The 21,058-nt window shown below is 41.6% G+C and overlaps 1 protein-coding gene across 4 annotated transcripts in view; it reads left to right on the top strand.

The window, feature by feature from the left end:
* The window catches only part of SFMBT1 (Scm like with four mbt domains 1), a 112,501-nt gene extending 92,531 nt beyond the window's left edge, over positions 1-19,970 (top strand). For all 4 annotated transcript variants that reach the window (XM_080672188.1, XM_080672186.1, XM_080672187.1 and 1 more), the window contains exons 11-21: positions 373-499; positions 1,490-1,603; positions 3,839-3,881; positions 5,343-5,407; positions 9,276-9,415; positions 10,217-10,326; positions 11,042-11,217; positions 16,198-16,376; positions 16,527-16,772; positions 18,319-18,447; positions 19,304-19,970. In XM_080672188.1, the coding sequence (XP_080528314.1) occupies positions 373-499; positions 1,490-1,603; positions 3,839-3,881; positions 5,343-5,407; positions 9,276-9,415; positions 10,217-10,326; positions 11,042-11,217; positions 16,198-16,376; positions 16,527-16,772; positions 18,319-18,447; positions 19,304-19,444 (1,470 nt within the window). In that variant the 3' untranslated portion in view covers positions 19,445-19,970. The remainder of the gene's footprint in view (positions 1-372; positions 500-1,489; positions 1,604-3,838; positions 3,882-5,342; positions 5,408-9,275; positions 9,416-10,216; positions 10,327-11,041; positions 11,218-16,197; positions 16,377-16,526; positions 16,773-18,318; positions 18,448-19,303) is intronic.
* The last annotated feature ends 1,088 nt before the right edge of the window (positions 19,971-21,058 follow it).

Raw genomic sequence — 21,058 nt, forward strand, 5'->3', positions numbered from 1 at the left:
GATCAGCGAACCAATAGTGGTGAGAAGCCATCTGATTCAGGCACAGAGCCTTAGGTATTTTATTTTATGGAAACATCATACTAACCCAATGAGATAGGTGTTCTCAATTTCATCTGACATAAGAGGAAATTGAGTCAAAAGAAGTTACGTAACATGAGCAAGGTCACAAAACAAGCAGTAATGCAGGTATATCTGACTTCAGAGACTGCCTATAACACCAAAAAGAAAGACATTTTCCCGTTACTTCATTAAGAAACAAAACAAAGCAAAATAGACTTATAGCCTTAAAGTATTACTCTAGGATTAACTATCAGAGGTCTCTCAGATTAGCTCATGAGTTAATATTTAGTATGTTTTGGACTTACCTTCTAGTCAGTTTCTGAGCACGAATTTAAGGAGCACATGAAGCTTGAGGCAGTGAACCCCCTTCTCCCCGAGGAAGTGTGTGTGGCCACCGTCAGTGCCGTGCGCGGCTCCTACCTGTGGCTCCAGCTGGAGGGTGAGTGCCAGTGCCCCGAGAAGCCTTCTGGGGCCACTCTTCTCCGCCTTTTCTGTTCACCCCTATAACGTGGTTTGTTAAACTTAATCGATTAGCTAAAGAGGACTCTTGTTCAGAGACTTCCAATTTATAATGGGCGATCCTCAGGTAAGAATTTCTTTTCTTGTTCTTGACTTTCAAATTTTAAGAAATGAATGTAAATAAAAAGCCTTTACTGCAGAGTCCCTTGTTTTCTTGAAGGGGAAAGAATAAGTCAAATAGTATATATTTTTATTTGACTAAAATATATGGGCACATGCATTAACAACTAGTTCATTCAAGAGATAATACTTTGGCTGTCCCCATCCATTAGAACCAAAAAATATGTAAAATAAAAGAGATATATTGGACAGGTTTGTAGACAGAAGCACAGGGCACGTACTCAGCTCTGCAGTTACTGTGTGTGGCCTGGGTTTCGTTTTTATTCAGCTGCCAAATAGACTCAGTACTTTCTGTTTCCAGTTTGTAGAATTGGCATTTGGGACAGATATCAAGGACAGTATTGAATATAAACTATTTTTTAACCCCAGCTGAGCAACTTACCTACATCACTTTCTGATTCGAATTCACTGATCTACCTTTGGCTTGTCCCATGTGCCACAACTGATGTTGAATAGAATTGGCACTTTTGCCATTTTCCAATTATTTCTTGGAGTTGACTGATATTTGTCAACCATCTGAATGATACTGCTGGTAGTTTCAGTTGCTTATTTGCTATTCTCTAAGGGTCACCTATATATTCACCACTCATTTAGGTCTTTATATAGCTATGCATGAGGTTAACTTTTTTTTCTTAATGTTTTTCACATGTGAAAAAGTATGACTTCTGTATAAAAGGAATTTGTTTAAGAGTCTTTGTATCTGTATACACAGTAGAACATTGATTGTCTAGAAAGTGGTTTATGAAAAAGGGTATTCAGTGGCCTAAACATTTTTTTTAAATCTAAGCAGGTTCTAAGAAGCCTATACCTGAATGTATAGTGAGTGTGGAATCCATGGATATATTTCCTTTGGGCTGGTGTGAAACCAATGGCCATCCCCTCAGCACTCCTCGTCGAGCACGAGGTACTTGTCTTTTTCTGGGCCAGAGGGTTGTTTGTTAAATAATCTGTTGTGTGGCTGCTACCAATTAGGATGAATCTGGACATTTCAGAGAAAAACAAAATGATATTCTGGTTATCTGTTCATATATAGGAAATGGTTTATTGTAACAAACATTTGTCATTTTACTGTTTCTGTGGGTCAGGAATCTGGACACAACTTAGCGGGTCCTCCGGTCCGTCTCTCACGGCTGCAATCCAGGTGCCAGCCAGGGCTGCAGTCACCGCAGGCCCAACTTGGGGAGGACCTGCTCCCAAGTTGACACAGAGGAGTGTTGGCAGGAATTCATTTCCTCGTGGACTATTGGACCGAGGACCTCTGTTTCTTACTGGCTGTTGGTTGGTGGTTTTCCTCAGTTTCTTGCCAGGTGGCCCTCTTTCTAGGGGAGCTCACAGCGTGGCAGTAGGGTGCGATCAGCCAAGAAGTGAGAGAGCAAGAGAGGTTGAGCAAGATGGAAGCCGGAGTATTTCTGTAACCTGATGCTAAAGTGACTGACTCCTCACCCCCTTTTAAAACAGCTTTATTGAGATACCATTTATATAACATAAAATTTGCTCTTTTAAAGTATAGCAGGTCCTCAAGTAACATCGTTTGTTCAACATCATTTCATTACAGAATTGATGAGATGCCATAAGAACTTAACTCTTGTTTATATCAATTAGCCTGTGGTGAAATTGGTTTTACTATATGTCATTTTGCTTGAAGTCATAGAATCTATTGAAGATGTTAGGTGAGGACTTACTGTATACAGTTCAGTGGTTTTTAGTATATTCACAGAGTTTTGCCACTGTCACCACAGTCAATCTGAGAACATTTCATCATCTCAAAAGAAAACCACACTCCTTAGCAATCACCTCTTTGCCTCCTGCCCTGCAGCCCTAGCTCACACTAATCTAACTCCCATCTCAATAGATTTGCCTGTTCTGGACAGTTCCTGTGAATGAAATCGTACACTATACGGTCTTTTGTGACTGCTTCTTTTAGTATACTGTTTTCAGAGTTTATTCATGTTTTAGTATGTATCAATCCTTCATTTGTTTATATTTCTGAATAATATTCCATTGTTGTACCACATTTTGTTTATCCATGCATCAGTTGATAGATATTTGGATTGTTTTCATTCTTTAAGCTATTATGAATAATGAACATTTTTGTACAGATTTTTATGTGGACTTAGGTTTTCATTTCACTTGAGTATAGCACTCTGTGTGTAACACTGACAGGCTGTTTTCCAAAGCAACTGCACCATTTACTTTTACAGCAATGGTGAGGGTTCCACTCTCTTCATATTCTCCCAACACGTATTTTCTGTGGGTTTTTGTTTGCTATTTATAATAGCCATCCTGGTAGGTGTGGGGATGGCATCTTAACTGTGGTCTCGATTTGCCTTTCCCTAATGACTAGTTATGTGGAGCTTTTTCCCATGTGCTTATTGGTCATTAGTGTATCTTCTTTGGAGAAATGTCTGTTCAAATCATTTGCCCATTTTTAATTTTTTTTTTTATTGTTGAGTTGTAGGATTTTGTTACATATTCTAGATATTCTTTATCAGAAATATTACTTGCAAATATTTTCTCCCATTCTATGGGTTGCCTTTACTTCTCTTGATAGTGTCCTTTGGTGCACAAAACTTTTTCATTTTGATGTAGTGCAACTTATTTTTTCTTTTGCTGCCTGTGCTTCTGTTGTCATAACCAAGAAATCACTGCCAAATCCAATGACATGAATATTTCCCTCTGTGTTTTCTTCTGAGAGTGTTATAGTTTTACCTCTGAAGTTTAGGTCTTTGATCCATGTGGAGTTACTTTTTATATGTGGTGTAAGGTAAAGGTCCAACTTCATTAATGTGGATATTCAGTTTTCCCACCACCACTGGTTGAAAAGACTAATTTCCATACTGTGTGTGTTGGCACCCTTGTCAAAACTAGTTTTTATTTTGAATATATATTCCTGCTTAAAAAATATTCATGGGAGTTGATTGACCCAGGGAACCTTGAAAATATTATTTTTGGTCTTTGTTTAAAGACCCGGAAACTGCTTTAGTCTAGATATTCAGACATATCAGCACTTATTTATAGTACTTGCTAGTTATATATACATATAGGACTCAAATATGCTAATGTTATGTTAATACATATGTAACTTTTCCTCTGTCTTTTATTTTTTCTTGACATACACATTATTGTTTTCTTCTTACAGTATACAAACAAAGGAAAATTGCTGTGGTTCAGCCTGAAAAACAGTAAGTAATATAATAGTATGTTTCAAAAGTTGATATTAGAAAGTTAGAATTTCTAGAAAAAGAAATAATTAAGAGTATATCTCCTCACGTGTTAATTTCTCAGATGGAAGCATAATCCTTTAATTCAGCTTTTGATAGTTTACATACTTCTCCTTACAGTTTATACATTTCCTAAAATGGCATTATATACAGAAGGGTAAAATCCACTCTCAAGATGTTCCCCACATTGAGTTTTCTTTGGCTTTGAGAGCTGGGAGGCATTTGAATAAGAGAGAAAATAGAGTCTCCATGCTGGGATTTATAAAGGAAGAGCAAAAATTGTAAAGTAGGACTTGATTTGTGACAGTGAAACACTGGAACTAGAAGACAGTCGAAAGGGAGAGGCGTATGAAAGGAGTGCCTTTGTGTCCCGTCAGGAGGTTCTCCGTAGCACATCTGCCTACGCAGCTTTGGAGAAGCGGCTGGTCAGTGTTGCCTTAAAAATGTAAGGGTTTCTGTGTGTACGGTGTGTTTTTAAATATTGAGTTTTCAATTTTGCATTAGTTTGCTCAGGCCACCGTAACAAAATGCCACAGACTGGGTGGCTTAGGCAAATTTACTTCTCACAGTTCTGCAGTCTGGGGAGTCCGAGATCAATTTGGTTCCTGGTCAGGGCTCTCTTCCTCGCTCGCAGACTTTCTCACGGTGTCTTCACATGGAAAGGATGGAGAGGGAAGCAGGTCCTTCTCTCTTCCTCTTCTTATAAGGCCACCAATCCTATTGGATTACAGCCCGACCCTTCTACCTCCAAAAAGCCCTATCTCCAAATATAGTCACATTGAGGATTAGGTCTTTGACATGGATTTTAAAGGGACACAATTCTGGTTATAGCAAATTCTATAAAATTTGTATCTGCTTTTGTGGCTCTGTGAGTAATAAAACTGACACTAGAAGTAGGAAGGCCATAGAGTTCTAATCTAGGTAGTGATAGTAGGGACAAAAATCTGGCCTTGGATTTTTCCTTGACTTAGTTGTCGAGACTGATCTAAAGTTTTAGTCAGGAAGTATTCTAAGAAGATAAATTAGTCTTTTCAGTGATTGCTGCAAATACAGTAATTCTCTTTTTTAAAACTGTAATTTGTCTTTAATTTTTAAACTGATGGAAAAAGACAGACTCTATATTAAAAATGTTTCTGTTCTTTGACAATTAAAAACAACAAATAGTCTACTTGCGTTTTTAGAATCCCAGAAGGAATTCTGATTGTTGCTAACACGAATGGAAGTTTGTTTGAACGTGCAGTATCCTCTGCCTGTAGACTGTTGGCTCCCTAGGCTGTGTACAGTTGCCAAGGAAGCACCTTCTGTTACAGATTTTGCAATCTGCCACCTTTGCTTTCTTCTTAGATTTGAAAGGAAACTAACCCTCACACTTTACTGACTTTACAGATTATCTTACTATTTTGTTGTGTTTTCTTGACTCAGAATGCCATCCTCGAGGACTGTCCATGAGGGCCTGAAGAGTCGGGAGCTGAACTCCACAGACTCTGGTATGCAGTCGTAGGGAAAAGAGGACCTTTCTTTTCTTTAATGGACTCTATCTAAAAATAAATAATACATTTGATTTACGCAATGTAGCTTCAGAGGGGTCTCTTAATTGTGAATTTTGTCTTAAGATATACTTATTAACAATGATCTTTAGGCTGACATCTTTGTTCGTTTACAGTGTCTACAGAATTAAGACATTAATATCTCCCACATGACCACAGTCAAGTTTGGGTTTTGTGATAGGTCAGCTTACCTTGGGAAAGGAGTCTTAAGACTGATCACTTACTGGGTGCCAAGGACTCCAGAGGTCAATATTATTATCCCCGAGTTTAGATAAAGAAACAGGCTTGCCCTGATCGGTTTGGCTCAGTGGATAGAGCATCGGGCTGTGGACTGAAAGGTCCCGTGTTCAATTCCAGTCCGGGGCATGTACCTTGGTTGCAGGCTTGATCCCCAGTAGAGGGCGTGCAGGAGGCAGCTGATGGATGTTTCTAACTCTCTATCCCTCTCCCTTCCTCTCTGTAAAGTCAATAAAAAAATTAAAAAAGAAAAAAAAAACAGACTTTCCAGGCAGTGCTCTTTCTTAAGTGGGGTGGTTGCGAGGTGAGTGTTTATTCTTTAAACCCTTGTATGATCTGCACAGTTTGTATATATATATATTTCACAATTTAAAAAGCACTGGCAAAACAAGTTGTCCCAGAGGCGATACCTGACCAATGAGACAAGGCTCTTTTTGGAGGCCAGCAATCTCTCCCCGAAACTACTCTTGCCTCCCCCTGTGCTTGTTGTGTTATGCTTAGCATCTTGGCTGTGTGTCTTCTAGCACAGGTTGGGCATCTGGATGGTAGTTAGTAAATGCCTAGAAAAGAAAAGAAACCAAAGCTTAGAGAGATCATACAGTTTATGAGTAGAAGGGTCAGAAATGGAACTCAGATCTTTCTCAAGTTCAAAACCTGCATTTTTTTGGTCTCTTCTACCCACTGCCTTTTCATTATATCATTTATACATAAGAGGATCAGGGCTGTGTAACTCATTTTTGATGTATTACTATGCCTACGGAAACTACAGAATTAAGACATTAATATCTCTCACATGACAATAGTCAAGTTTGGGGTTTGTGATAGGTCAGGTTACCTTGGGAAAGGAGTCTGAGACTGATATTTATACGAAGGAGTTTTATTGGGGAGTACTTTTGGGAACAACTCCTTGGAGGGGTAAAGGAAGCAGGACTGGGCAGGGGGAGAAGTTGAGCCACATTCAGAATAACAGAATTCCAGTCCCACAGGGAGCCTTGGCACTGCTATAGCCACTCAGACTCGTCCCTAATTGAGGCAATTCCAAGAAATAGGCTGCTGCTCCCTCTCCACCTCACAAAGGATGGGGTCTTCGGCAGGGTAGCTCTCCTAGTGAGGGAGGCCTAGACTGAGTGAGGGTAATTCCAGGGTAGACTTACAGCTCAGAGCTATAAACTGTCACATTCCCAGCAGCAGGGAGTGTAAGTGTCTTAATCCTGAAAGGGGGGATCTGGGTGGTAGAGTTCAAATGCAGAAGTGGACACCGACATACTGACCTGTGTGCCAAGACTGCATTCGTAGTAGCATTATGTCCTGCAGGGTCCTGTCGACAGTGGGCAGTGCACACACATCTTTCCTTAGCGTTGGCTAACAGCATCCATCAGAAAAGCTTCTGGCTGTTTGATATAAAATGAAGATGTTTTAGTGTCTTTGAATTTTTTACATTCAGTTGCTGAATTGCCAATCACTACGAGGGGATTTTTAAAAAATACTATATTGAAGTGCAGTATTCATATATAAAAATGGTTGAAGAGAGGGTTCTCTAGACCCAGTTATACCCCACAGTACTTAAAGAATTAGAGATGTGACCACAGTGTACTTTCAGCCCTCTGAGAAATCCCAGAAATGGGAGGACACCCACATCATAAAGGCTGCCGTTAGAGTAGTTTGGTGCTTTTAAGGGGATGAACTGGGGTTCTGGATAGTATTCACCATCACCCCCTGGAAATACTCCAGAGTCCATTATTGAATAGTTGGTTGTCAGGAATCATCATGGGTTCTGGAAGAAATCTTCCACTTCCTTGACTATAGAAGTACTAGTGACCTGGTGCACGAAATTCGTGCACATTAAAAGGGGATTAATTAGAGGGAATAATTTAATATTGCTATTTGCCCTTTCTCTATAATAGAAGTGTCAGAGATGAAAGAAAATTAGTAAAATGTATATGAAAACCTTCCTCCTGTCAGAGTCTGGTGCTCACCACGGGACCCAGAGTCAAGTCCCCGCCCACCCACATGCACCTCAAAATCGCATGAGACCCAGACCCGGCCGGCCCACCCCCGTTGGGCTAGATCCAGACCCGGCCAGTCCCACCCTTGACAAACCCTGCCGGGCAGGGGGTGTAGCCTTAGGTCCCCTGGCCCTGCGCCGGGACGGGGGGCGTGGCCTGAGGTCCTCCAGCCCAGACTGGGGCGGGGGGCGTGCCTTGAAGTCTTCCGTCAAGCCCCACCAGGTGGGGGACACGGCCTGAGGTCCCCTGTCAAGCCCAGCCAGGCAGGGGGGCGCAGCCTCAGGTCCCCTGGCCCAGTGCTGGGGCGGGGGTGTGTGGCCTGAAGTCCCCTGTCAAGCCCCACCTGGTGGGGGGGTGCGGCCTGAGGTCCCCTAGCCTGGTGCTGGGGTGGGGGAAGCAGCCTGAGGTCCCCTAGCCCAGCACCAGGACAGGAAGTGCACCTTGAGGTCCCCTGTCAAGCCCTGCCGGGCAGGGGGTACAGTCTGAGGTCCCCCAGCCTGGTGCCGGGGTGGGGGGCGTGGCCTGAAGTCCCCTGTCAAGCCCCACCTGGTGGGGGGCGGGGCCTCAGTTCCCCTGGCCTGGCACTGGGGCGGGGGGCACGGCCTGAGGTCCCCTGTCAAGCTTCGCTGGGTGGGGAGCATGGCCTGAGGTTCCCTGTCAAGCCCCGCCAGGCGGGGGTGCGCAGCCTCTGGTTGGTCCCCCGGCCCGGCACCAGGAGGGGGGCACAGCCTCAGGTCCCCTATCAAGCCCCACTGGCAGGGGGGGTGCAGCCTCAGGTCCCCCATCAAGCCCCGCTGGGAGGGGGGGCGCAGCCTGAGTTCCCCCGACCCAGCACTGGGGGTGCACCTTGAGGTCCCCTGTCAAGCCCCGCTGGGTGGGGAACGCAGCCTGAGGTCCCTCGGCCTGGCACTGGGGCGGGGGAGCAGCCTGAGGTCCCCATCAAGCCCCACCGGGTGAGGGGCATGGCCTGAGGTCCCCAGCCTGGTGCCAAGGCAGGAGGCGTGGCCTGAGGTCCCCTGTCAAGCCCTGCCGGGGGGAGGGGGGGTGTGCAGTCAAGGTCCTCTAGCCCAGCACCAGGACGAGAAGTGCACCTTGAGGTCCCCTGTCAAGCCCTGCCAGGTGGGGGACACGGCCTGAGGTCCCCTGTCAAGCCCCATGGGGGTGGGGGAGGACGTAGCCTCAGGTCCCTGCTAATTGCTCATTAAGGCACCTTATGGGAACTTGGCCTCAGCTGTGGGTGTAGCCATCTTTGTGACCGAGTGATGGTTAATTAGCATATTCCCTCTTTATTAGATAGGATAAGGCTCTAGAACAGTGTCACTAACCCAGGAGTTAATCTGCACGTAATTTAGGACATTGTCTGATTTTAGCATTGATAAGCTTTATAATAGCGGTATTGTAAGTATTTTAAGGCACTCTCAGATAACATGTTAAACATCAAAATATGTAATTTCTGATATTATATAATGGTATAGATGCTTGTTTTTCCCACAGTAACCCAACTTTGAAAATAGGGGTTGGAAAATGACTGTTCTGAATATTTTTTTTTTCTTTTCATTTCTCAGTTATGATTAATGGAAAATATTGCTGTCCAAAGATATACTTCAACCACCGTTGCTTCTCAGGGCCATATCTTAATAAAGGAAGAATCGCTGAGCTGCCTCAATGTGTGGGACCTGGAAACTGTGTTCTGGTCCTCAGAGAGGTAAGGTTCTGGCCTAGAGCAAAAGAACTTGGAAACTTCACAGCAGTTTCATAAACGCATTCATGCAGAGATCTCTGCATGCCATGGAAGTGACAACTCTTAGGTTTTATCATAAGTGATTAACTTTTCTCATGTTGGACAGTGATGGGCATGACATTATTTCTGCCCCCACGGGACCTTCACCTAAGCCGTTATTCACATAGCAGGCTCACCTCTGTCAGTGTAAAAAGTCTCTGTCAGAGCACACATGGGAACTGGGCAAGAGTCGGTGTGAGAATAGTCAGTCTGTGACCGAGAGGCTGTATGGCATTAATCCGAGACCGTGATACAACTGCGCGTCTGCTGGACTTGCAGAGCTTCCTGCCTGGATGCCACAGTGCCAGTAACAGATGTGAGGAGCACCGAACTGTTCAGCCCATGGGGTGGCAATGGCAAAACAGGGCTGGGTGGCTGGCACTCGGCCCGACTCCGCCACCCACACGAAAGCTCGGCTGTCTACAAAGTGTCCCAAAGAAATACAGTTTTCTGAGTATTGTGACGGAATGGATTCAGAAGCACATGCTAGAGTAATTTTAAATCATGGTTCCATTCTTTCTGACCGTAACGTTTTAAATATTTAAGAGAGTCTGATTACTCTCTTATTTGCAATTTTGATCAGCTGTCATATCTTCAGTATGACTATTTTGTTAACTAATGTGACTAGAATTAATGTCATAAATGACATGCTAAGGCATAGCAAGGTTCTAATGGTCTGCTTTTCTCCTTCCCAACCCATATTTCTGCTTTGAAAATGGAGCACAGGTCCTCACCTTACTTATCAATGCAGCTTACAAACCCAGCCGTGTCCTTCGGGAGCTGCAGCTGGACAAAGACTCTGTGTGGCATGGATGTGGGGAAGTCCTCAAAGCCAAGTGAGTAGTCCCCTCCACCTTTATGCATATGCATCCTTAACAGGTCACAGAATCAGTTCTCCCAGGGGTAAAGTTAGAGCACTCAGGTTTCCTTGGGCAGTGCTTCTTCAGCTATTTGTGGTGAAGGCCCAGGTTTGTTTTCTTATAAGTTTCCATTCTGTCATGGACCAACATATAAGATATGCTAAAAATGAATTATATGAAATGTAAAAGTCATAGAATTCAAGAACAGTTTTCATTGTTACTAGATTTTAGAAACATAGAATTTCTTTTTCAAATTACTGTGCAAGTTCATAAACGTTTACTCTTGTTTTCTGCCATGAACTTGTCATGAGTGTATGACAGTAGTCAGGTTTTACTGGGCCTCAGACCACACTCTGAGGATACTGCCTGAGGGTAAAGAAAGACAGTGAAAGTCACTTTTCTTTTATTAGTGTAGAAGTTACTATTTGAGAACCTTAAACTTAGGAACAGAAAGCAGGACCTTCATTTTGCTAATTTAAGTAACTCAGCTTTTAGTTGTCATAGCTTACTAGATTATAAATGTAAGTATATAATACATAACTCCATATTATTTTCAGAGCCTTAAAATATAAAAGACATAGAATATTCTAACAAGCAGAAATATTCTAATAAGCAATTATTAATACACTTGACTTTTCTCTGGATAATCACTAGCCCAATAAACTTGGTGTCTGATGTCTTCCAATGGCAGATACAAAGGGAAGAGTTATCGGGCTACTGTTGAGATAGTGAAAACAGCAGATCGGGTGACTGAATTCTGCCGGCAAACCTGTGTCAAACTGGAATGCTGTCCCAATCTGTTCGGTCCACGGATGGTTCTGGATAAGTGTTCTGAGAACTGCTCTGTACTTACAAAGACCAAATATAGTGAGTCATGTTTTTCAGATTTGTTAGCTATAGCAGCTGACCATGCCTTATATCTTGGAAAGTTTTTATTTTGCAGACTCATAGCAGAAGTATACAAACTTATTCTGTGAAGGGCCAGATAATAAATATCTTGGGCTGTGGGTCATGTGATCTCATTGCATATTTTTGTTTTATTTTCACGTTAAAAAAAAAAACTTTAAAAAATCTAAAAATCATTTTTAGCTTGAGAGCTATACCAAACAGATCATGTGCCAGATTTTGCCAACTTTTATAGCTAGCACGTATATAAATTAGCTATTGAAGGTATTAGGATATGTAATTCATTCATACAATCTGCAAGTGTTTATTTTGTGCCTGCTGTGTGCTGCCACTGTGCTAGCACTGGGATATAAGAGTAAAGGAAAAAAATTTCTGTTCTCATTGAGTTTACATTTTAATGTGGGAGACAGATAATAAACAAATGAATAAATATAGGGTGGGTAAGCATTGTGGATAAAAACGAAGCAGGATGAGCAAAGTAGGAGAGTTTTCTAAAAGGAAAGAACCTGAAGGAAGCCAGAGAGCCAGCTGCACAGATGTTGGGGTAGAGAATGTTCTGGGTAGGGGTAGCAAGAGTACAGGCCTGAGGTAGGAGCATGCTTAGTGTCTGTGAGGAGCAGCAAAGAAGCCACAGTGTTTGGGAGGCATAAACAGTAGGAGGGGTGGTTGCAGATCTCACTCTGAATCATATAATGACACCTGTTCCTTCTCATTGTTTTTCTTCTCTCTTGTGAAACTGCAACAAAAAAGCAAATGATAAAGGATGAAATTTCCAATTTGGAACTTTTTCAAGGCACTGTTATCCAACTACTACAAAATTCTGTTCCTAACTTTCCTTAAATTGTACAAGCCCTGATGTCACCTGGGAGAATTAACACAGAGCAGGACTTTATCTTGATAAATTTGAAGATTGCTTTTAGGGATCTCTCATTCTGTGCCTCCTAAACTTTATCATGCATGCAAATTCCCTGATGATCTTGTTAAAGGGAGGTTCTGACTCATCAGGTGTGTGGGTTTCTGGGACCCAAGTGTCTGCATTTCTAACAGACTCCCAGGTGCTGCTGATACTGTTGATCTAAGGGCCATATTTAGCATGATGAGTTTTACAATCAGGACTTGAATGATAAATCAAAGAAGAGTAACCTTCTAGTTTCTGTTTATATTTGTTGGATTGTAAATTTCTTAAGGGTAGAGATTGTCTTAGCTCATTGGTCGGCAAACCATGAGCCACATGCGGCTTTTTGGCCCCTTGAGTGTGGCTCTTCCACAAAATACCACGTGCGGGTGTGCGCGTACAGTGTGATTGAAACTTCGTGGCCCATGCGCAGAAGTCGGTTTTCGGCCTGGGCTAGTCTATTTTGAAGAAGTGGTTCTAACGCCGAGCCACACTCAAGGGGCCAAAGATCCGCATGTGGCTCGCGAGCCGCGGTTTGCCGACCACTGTCTTAGCTTATTCTGTTAGATTCAGCACTTAGTTTAGCAAATTGCCAAAAAAAAAAGTTGCATTTATTACTAGGTAAGTGAAATATGCTATTCATGCAAGTGTGTATATAACTATACCACTTTAAGGCTTTGGAAGATATATGGATTTTATTATGCCTTTTATCTCAATTTATCTTTCACAATGATATAATGAAATTAGACTAGAAATAGATATTAGGAGTCTTTATAATTTTTCTCAATAATTTTAGTGATGTTAAATGGATTTATATCCTTTGGAATTCATTTTTTTGGTAAAAATTACAGTACATATTAATATTACTTTAGTATATAACAGAGCTAGAATGTATGTTTCAATTTTAGAATTATCTCTGTAATCTAAAATTTATATGAAAATGCAAAGGACCTAGAAGAGGCAAAATATTCCTGAAAAAAAGAAGAATAAAGTTGGAGGACTTACTCTGCCTGACTTCAAGTTTTACCATAGAACTGTAGTAATTAAGAGTTGGGTGTTGATGAAAGAATCGTCAGGTAGAGTGATGGGACCAAGGAGAATGTCCAGAAATGGAGCCAAACTTATATAGTTAAATGATTTTCAACAAAGATGACAAATGTAAGGGTGGGAGGGGAGGCGGGATCCTTTCAACAATTGGCACTGGTACAATTAGATATCAAAATTGAAAAAAACAAGCAAAACTCCTTGTCTCCTACCTCACTGAATATGAAAAGCAACGTAAGCTATGTCATAGACTGAAGGTAAAGCTTCTGGAAGCAAATTGAGGATTTCCTCAAGATCTTGGGTTAGTCAAGGATTTCTTAAGAGAGGGACATAATACACTGACATAAAGGAAAAAATTAAGTTAAACATCAAAATTTAAAAAAAAAGACTTTTTTCAAAATACATTTTTATTGATTTCAGAGAGGAAGAGAGAGAGAGGTAGAAACATCAATGATGAGAAAGAATCATTGATCTGCTGCCTCCTGCACATCCCCCACTGGGGACCAAGCCCGCAACCCGGCCATGTGCCCTTACTTGGAATTGAACTGTGACCTCTTCTTTCATAGAACCTCCTGGTTCATAGATCAATATTCAACCACTGAGCCACACCGGCTGGGTTAAAAAACTTTTGTTCTTAATAACACCATTTATAAAAAGGAAAAGACAAGCTACAGTCATGGAGAAAATATTCTTTATATATAATAACAAAGAACTCCCCAGAATATATTAAAAACTGCCACAACTCAATAAAAAGAGAAGTTTTGCAGTTAAAGAAAGGTGGTAGTTGTAAAATGTGAATACCACTGAATTGTATGGGGTGGGGCAAAAGGAGATTTACAGTTCATATGGAAAATAATGCAATCTTTATATATAAAAGCCTAAGCGACCCGCCAGCCGGTAGCTATGACGTGCACTGATCACCAGGAGGCAGACGCTCATGGAAACCACAGGCATGGAAACATGGAACAGACTGATGAATCTCAGAGGGAAGAGGGGAGGGGGAATGGAGGGAAGAGATTAACCAAAGATCTTATATGCATACTAGAGGCCCAGTGCATGGATTTGTGCACCAGTGGGGTCCCTCGGCCTGGCCTGCGCCCTCTCGTAATCTGGGACCCCTTGGGGGATGTTGGAGAGCTGGTTTCGGCCCGATCCCCACAGGCCAGGCCGAGGGACCCCACCACTGCATGAATCCATGCACTGGGCCTCTAGTAAGTTAATAATAATACAAGAATAAACTGTTTTGCATAGTCACAATTGTAAACCTACTTTTGCACTACCCTGTGTTTTTAAATGATTAATTGCATGTTATGTGACTGTTATCTCAATTAAAAAAAAGAGAAACAAAATGTCCTGGAATTAGATCATGGTGATGGTTGTACAGTATAGTGCATACACAAAAAAACCACTGAATATGTACACTTTAATATAATGAAGTTTATGCTATGTGGATTATCCTATCTAATAAAGAGGGAATATGCTAATTGCCCCTCACGCCATTGCAAAGATGGCGGCACCCACAGCCAATAAGGAGGGAATATGCTAATTGCTGTGGCTGATGGTGGCGCCCACAGCCACAAGATGGCGGCCTGCCTCCGGAATCCCCTAGTTCCCTCAGCCCCCTAGCTGCCCAGGGCCAGCCCGAGGTGCAGGCAAGCCTTGGATGGCGGCTGCCCAGCTACCCAGGGCTGCCCGAGGCTCAGGTAACCAGGGCCAGCTGAGGCTTGCGCTGCCGGCAATGGCAGCAGCAGAGGTGTGATGGGGCATCACCTTCGCTGATCGCTGGGACACCTCCCACTCCTGAGGGCTCCCAGACTGAGAGGGGGCAGGCCGGGCTGAGGGACCCCCCTCCAGTGCATGGCTTTTCTTGAACTGGGCCTCTAGAAGCTCAATAAAAATGAAAGAAACAGTAAGTGAATAAAAGATTTGAATATAGACACATCACAGAAGAATATATGCAAATGGCCAATTAGCACATGAAAACATACTCAATATCATTAGTGATCAGGAAAATGTAAATTTAAATTACAGTGAAGTTACTGCATATCCACTAGATTGGCTAAAATGAAAAAGACTGACAAACCCATATACTGGCAAAGGCGTAGAGCACCTACATCTCTCATACATTGCTGATGGGAGTATAACATTATACAACCCTTTTAGAAAACTGGCAGTTTCTTTAAAAGTTAATCATACATGCCCTGCTGGTGTGGCTCAGTGGTTGAGCATCAACCTGTGAACCAGGAGGTCATGGTTCAATTCCTGGTCAGGGAACATGTCCAGGTTGTGGGCTCAATCCCCGGTAGGAGGCATGCAGGAGGCAGCCGATTAATGATTCTCCCTTCCTTTCTGAAATCAATAAAAATATATTTTTTTAAAAAGTTAATCATACATCTATCATATGATCCAGCAATTCCTTTCCTAGTTATTTATCTAAGGAAAATGAAAACATGCCCACTAAAAACCGTGCACAGAATGGAAAGCCTGGAAACAGCCCAGATACCCACACACAGGAGAATAGATACACTGGTATAGTCATACAATAGAATGCTAGTCATCAATATGAAGGCATGAACTACTTATACACACAACAGCAAAGATGAACCTCAAGAACATTATGGTCAATGAAAGAAGCCTTGCACAAAATAGTACCTACTGCGTGGTTCCAGAGGTGAGACAGGCTAACTTATAGTGATGAAAATCAGAATAATGTTTGCTTCTTGTGAGGGGGGCTGACTAAAAAGGGACCCTAGGAACTTTCTAAGTTGATGGAGATGGTTTGTGTCTTGATGTGGGGAGGATTATTCAGGTTTATGCATTTGTTAGTACTAATCAAACTGTACATCTAAGGTCTCTACAGTTAAGATTATTCCACTTGTATGAAATTTAAACTTTAATCAAATACAGTGTACCTGTTTTCTGCTGGGCTAATAGAATCTCTTGTGGTTTGAGGTGCACAAACATAATGAACTGCTTCATTTTTCTTTGTCATTCACATTTAGCGCACTATTATGGGAAGAAGAAAAGTAAAAGAATTGGGAGGCCGCCTGGTGGGCACAGTAACTTAGCATGTGCCCTGAAAAAAGCCAGTAAGAGGAGAAAGAGGCGGAAAAGTGTTTTTGTTCATAAGAAGAAACGCTCCTCTGCATCTGTTGATAATACCCCTGTGGGCTCTCCTCAGGTATGAGATCTGATTTACCTGTAACATCTAGAAACTCAGAAAGAATACCTGGTCTTTCTCATTGAGATCCCTGGCCAGTAAAAGACGGTTTCATGGCCCCAGAACTGGTTTGTCCTGATTTTCAATGAACCTTCTCTCATTTTCCTCTAGGGAAGTGGGGTTGAAGATGAGGATGACCCCGATGAAGGAGATGACGATTCTCTAAGTGAGGGCAGTACTTCTGAGCAGCAGGACGAGCTACAGGAAGAGTCAGAAATGTCAGAAAAAAAGTCATGTTCCTCTTCTCCCACCCAAAGTGAGATATCCACATCACTGCCTGCAGACCAACAAAGGAGGAAAAGGGAGCTTCGGTCTTTTTCATTTTCTGATGATGAGAACAAGCCTCCTTCACCAAAGGTGCCCCCTTTTTTACAGTGCACGCTTCTCTCGGGCTTCTCTCTAGAATATAACTGTTAATGATGTGGGCATTGCACTCATTTCATTACAGGCTTCAGTTGAATTTCCTGGTCGCTTTTTAAATGATTCCACATTCAGTTATGTATTTGTGTATCAAGGATTATTTGGAGATTAACTGTTTATTAGGAGGAAGGTCTCAGAGTGGCTGCTTGTCTTGAGTAAAAGAAGTTTCATTGCTAGCTTATTTGCAGCCTTTTAGTTTAGGGAAAACTTCCTTTTCAATATGTTTCATAAATGGTTTTATAGAAATATAATGGTTTTGTAGAAATAAATTATCCTTTTGTTCTGGTTAAGCCATCTTATTTAGTATATTTAACATATACATATCTGTATATTATATAACATATACACACTAAAGAATGGCAGTTAAGTTAGTGTTTTAAAACTGGGTTGCTTTTTTTTAAATTTTAAATATATATTTTATTGATTTTTTAACAGAGAGGAAGGGAAAGGGATACAGAGTTAGAAACATCGATGAGAGAGAAACATCGATCAGCTGCCTCCTGCATACCTCCCACTGGGGATGTGCCCGCAACAAAGGTACGTGCCCTTGACCGGAATCGAACCTGGGACCCTTCAGTCCGCAGGCCGATGCTCTATCCACTGAGCCAAACTGGTTAGGGCAAACTGGGTTGCTCTTTAAATATATCCTACTAGTAGCCCAGTGCACAAATCTGTGTGCGAGTAGCTCGCTGCCGCTTGCCTCAGGGGCCGCCGGGCGCACCACCGCTGGTATCTCTCTGCTGGTAGCTCGCTGCCCCACCCTCCTGTAGCTCTCCTGCTGTTTGGTCATTACGTGTCACGGTGTAACCACCATTTGCATATTACCTCTTTATTATATAGGATGGACAGAAGCAACAAATGATTTCTCCTGACAATTTAGCTATTACTTCTGTCATTGGAAATATCATCCCATTCACTTTAGCACACACTAGAGAGTGAGTTGAAATTGACTGAGAAACAAACGGGAGATTTGTTTAAAAGTTATTTTTCTCTGTTAAATTGTCCAAATGATTTCTTCTGAAACTGAGATTAAATTTCCCCATTGATATTTCTTATTATAAAAGACCAACATTTCCGCCGAAACCGGTTTGGCTCAGTGGATAGAGCGTCGGCCTGTGGACTGAGAGGTCCCGGGTTCGATTCCGGTCAAGGGCATGTACCTTGGTTGCGGGCACATCCCCAGTGGGAGGTGTGCAGGAGGCAGCTGATTGATGTTTCTCTCTCATCGATGTTTCTAGCTCTCTATCCCTCTCCCTTCCTCTCTGTAAAATATCAATAAAATATATTAAAAAAAAAAAAAAAAAAAAGACCAACATTTCCTGAGTTCCTAGTGTATAGGGGCCTTTGCCATCTTTGCTGGGAGAAATCACCTCATAAAACCACTTTAAATCCTGCCTTGAGGGGTTATGAATTTAAATAGAGAGACTTAAAGAATATAATAACTCTTACACCATTTGGTTTGATTTTGTTGTGGGGAATGAAGGAAATCAGGATTGAAGTTGCTGAAGGGCTTCACCTGGACAGTAACCCCCTGAAGTGGAGTGTGGCGGATGTGGTGCGGTTCATCAGATCCACTGACTGCGCTCCATTAGCAAGAATATTCCTAGACCAGGTAACCACCAGCACCTTTCATTTTTAGTAATATGTTTCTTTTGCAAAGGAATGTGGGTGTACTAGCAATTTATTTACAAGTCAGGAAGAATACTAGTATTTCTATGCAAAAGAAAAAACTTTTAGTACCCATTTTAGGAATACAAATATGTCAAAGTTATTTATCTGACTTCCTTCATAGTTGAAGCAAATTTCATTGCATTCTCATTTTTCCTAAGAATTTATTTCCATCCCGCAAATATTTAAATGGCTTAAAATTAAGTGTGCCATGCTTATTGTCCCCCTCTTTTCCAAAATAACAGTTTGCCCATTTTAAGAAAATAACATCTGTAATATATTAGGCTCTGAAGTTGTGATAAATTTTAAGGCAAGTTTTCTGAGACAGAAATATCTGTGGCCTTAAATAAATATTGAAATAAATTTGTCTTGATAATTGGGGAGATTCAAAGCTTAACATCTTTGAAGAACTTATCAGGCTTTTATGAATGTTATAAAGAAGGAAAACATTGAAGTTTATTGTTAATACCTTTCAGATTTAGAAAGAGTCCTCTAAAATGTTTCTTTTGGCGCATTTAATTGCTAGTTACAAGGCTAGTGTCCTGAATTTCTGTAGAGCAGAAACTGTAGAGTGGATTCTTATCCTTGGTAAAACTTTGTTATTAATTATGAAGATTCATTGGTATGGAGGACTATGAGAGGCGTCTAAAAGGAAATGTGTGATACTTATTCAAAGGGGAAAAGTAATGAAAGCACAGGGACTCTGATTTTGACTAAGCCAAAGTGACTGGGGCTATCATGATTGAGCTGCTGCTATTCATGTGCACATCGTAAATAATTTGTATTTTATGTTTTAACAGGAAATTGATGGGCAGGCCCTGCTGCTCCTTACCCTTCCCACCGTTCAAGAGTGCATGGACTTAAAATTAGGCCCTGCCATCAAACTTTGCCATCACATAGAGAGGATCAAGTTTGCTTTTTATGAGCAGTTTGCCAACTGAGAAGGACAACCAAAGTGAGCTGTATCTTTGAAGCACAAATGCAGCAAATCCTTCGCCTGCTCTATGAGTGGAGCTGAAATAGCGCTGGGGCTCTGGGCCCTGCAGGTGTCGGCTTGCTCTCTTTGCACTTTCAGGGAAGGAGGTCCCACAGTGAGGAAGCAAAAACTGCACAGAAGTGGCTCTCCTGCCAGTGGAAATGGGAGCATCTCTCATTCAGCAGATGGCAGTTTTAAAAAAAATGAAGTTGTGAAGAAACGACTCATATAAGAAGAATGAGCATTTCCAGTGGTGTGGCCTAAATGAAGACTAATTTAGGCTGCTGGGAAGCACCCTTTGGTTGTTTTCTTTTTGTTCTGTCCCTTCCCATTGTAGATTGAACTTTGTTCTCTGCTTCTCTTTCTTGGAAAGAGAGGACCTAGCTTTAAGTCAGCACTGATTTGAGACTGCACCTAAGGCGAACCAGTGCTTCCTTGTCATTGTGTTTTTTGAGCTATTTTAAATTAAAACAGTTTCTTTTGGGGATGATTATGTGGCTCTAGGGTTTTGAATGTGCAGTCACACTTCAGTCCAGTTTGAAGTCTGTTCTTAGGAGTCCCTTTGTTTACTACCTCTGTTGATAATTGAGCTTGCAGCCATGTGTGAGGTTTTTGTATGGTGCCATTTTAAGGTACATGAACACTAAACTTATGGCAGAAGTTGGAGGGGGAAAATACTGTTTGCTTTCTCAAAAACATTGTGTGAGCACTTACACTAGTTCCTTAACTGACCTAATCTAAGAACTCGACTGTCATTGTTTTCCATCTTACCTAGCATGGACTACCTGTTTTAAGAAATACCTCAAAGACTGTTGGTATTTCGGTTTAATTGCTCTCTCCCCATTAGTTTTCAGAGGGACTTCAGTGGCTTTTATTGTGTTTACTTTTCTTCACAATTGTTTGTTTCATTTCTTAAAGTCCTTACTTCGGATAAAAATCAGTAAGTATTTCTTGGACCCACCATTAAGGCCATTTTCCCTTCTTTCTCCATGTCTTGAGGCAGGTATGTAGAAGCACAAGAAAGAAAACAGGTTTTGAGGGCTTATGCAGAGCATGGAGTTTCTGTAGCTATTTCCTCAGTGGCTAGATAAAGATTGAGAGGTGGTTAAGGATTCTGGAAACCTCTTCGCCTAGTCAGGTTTATAATTTTCTTCAGTTAAATCTAAATTGGATATAATTTATAGTCTGAGGATTCCTACTCAATAACTCAGTTTTCTTTTAGGTGTTTCTTTGACCCAGCTCAAAGTGACATGAAGCTACAGGTGAATTTCACTTATCATTGCACTAATAGCTATTATAGGATAATAGCATTTGCTATACTGGTCCAGCTGTTGAGGAAAAAGAAAAGACATACATAGATTGCTTCCTTTAAATGGTTTGCTTTGCTGAGGGTATTTTTTTAAATTAGTCAGCTGCAAATTTATAAAATAATCATTCCTCTTCAAGATTTGAAAATGTTTTGGAACTACAAACTGGGTAAATTCCAAACAGCTATACAAATATAAGGTAATATTATAAAGGAAAAATGATTGGGGTTTTCCCCCCCTTTTTATTCCCTTGCCCCTCACCTGTTTTTATA

This window comes from Plecotus auritus (assembly GCF_963455305.1).
Source record: "Plecotus auritus genome assembly, chromosome: 6".
Classification (NCBI taxonomy): Eukaryota; Metazoa; Chordata; class Mammalia; order Chiroptera; family Vespertilionidae; genus Plecotus; species Plecotus auritus.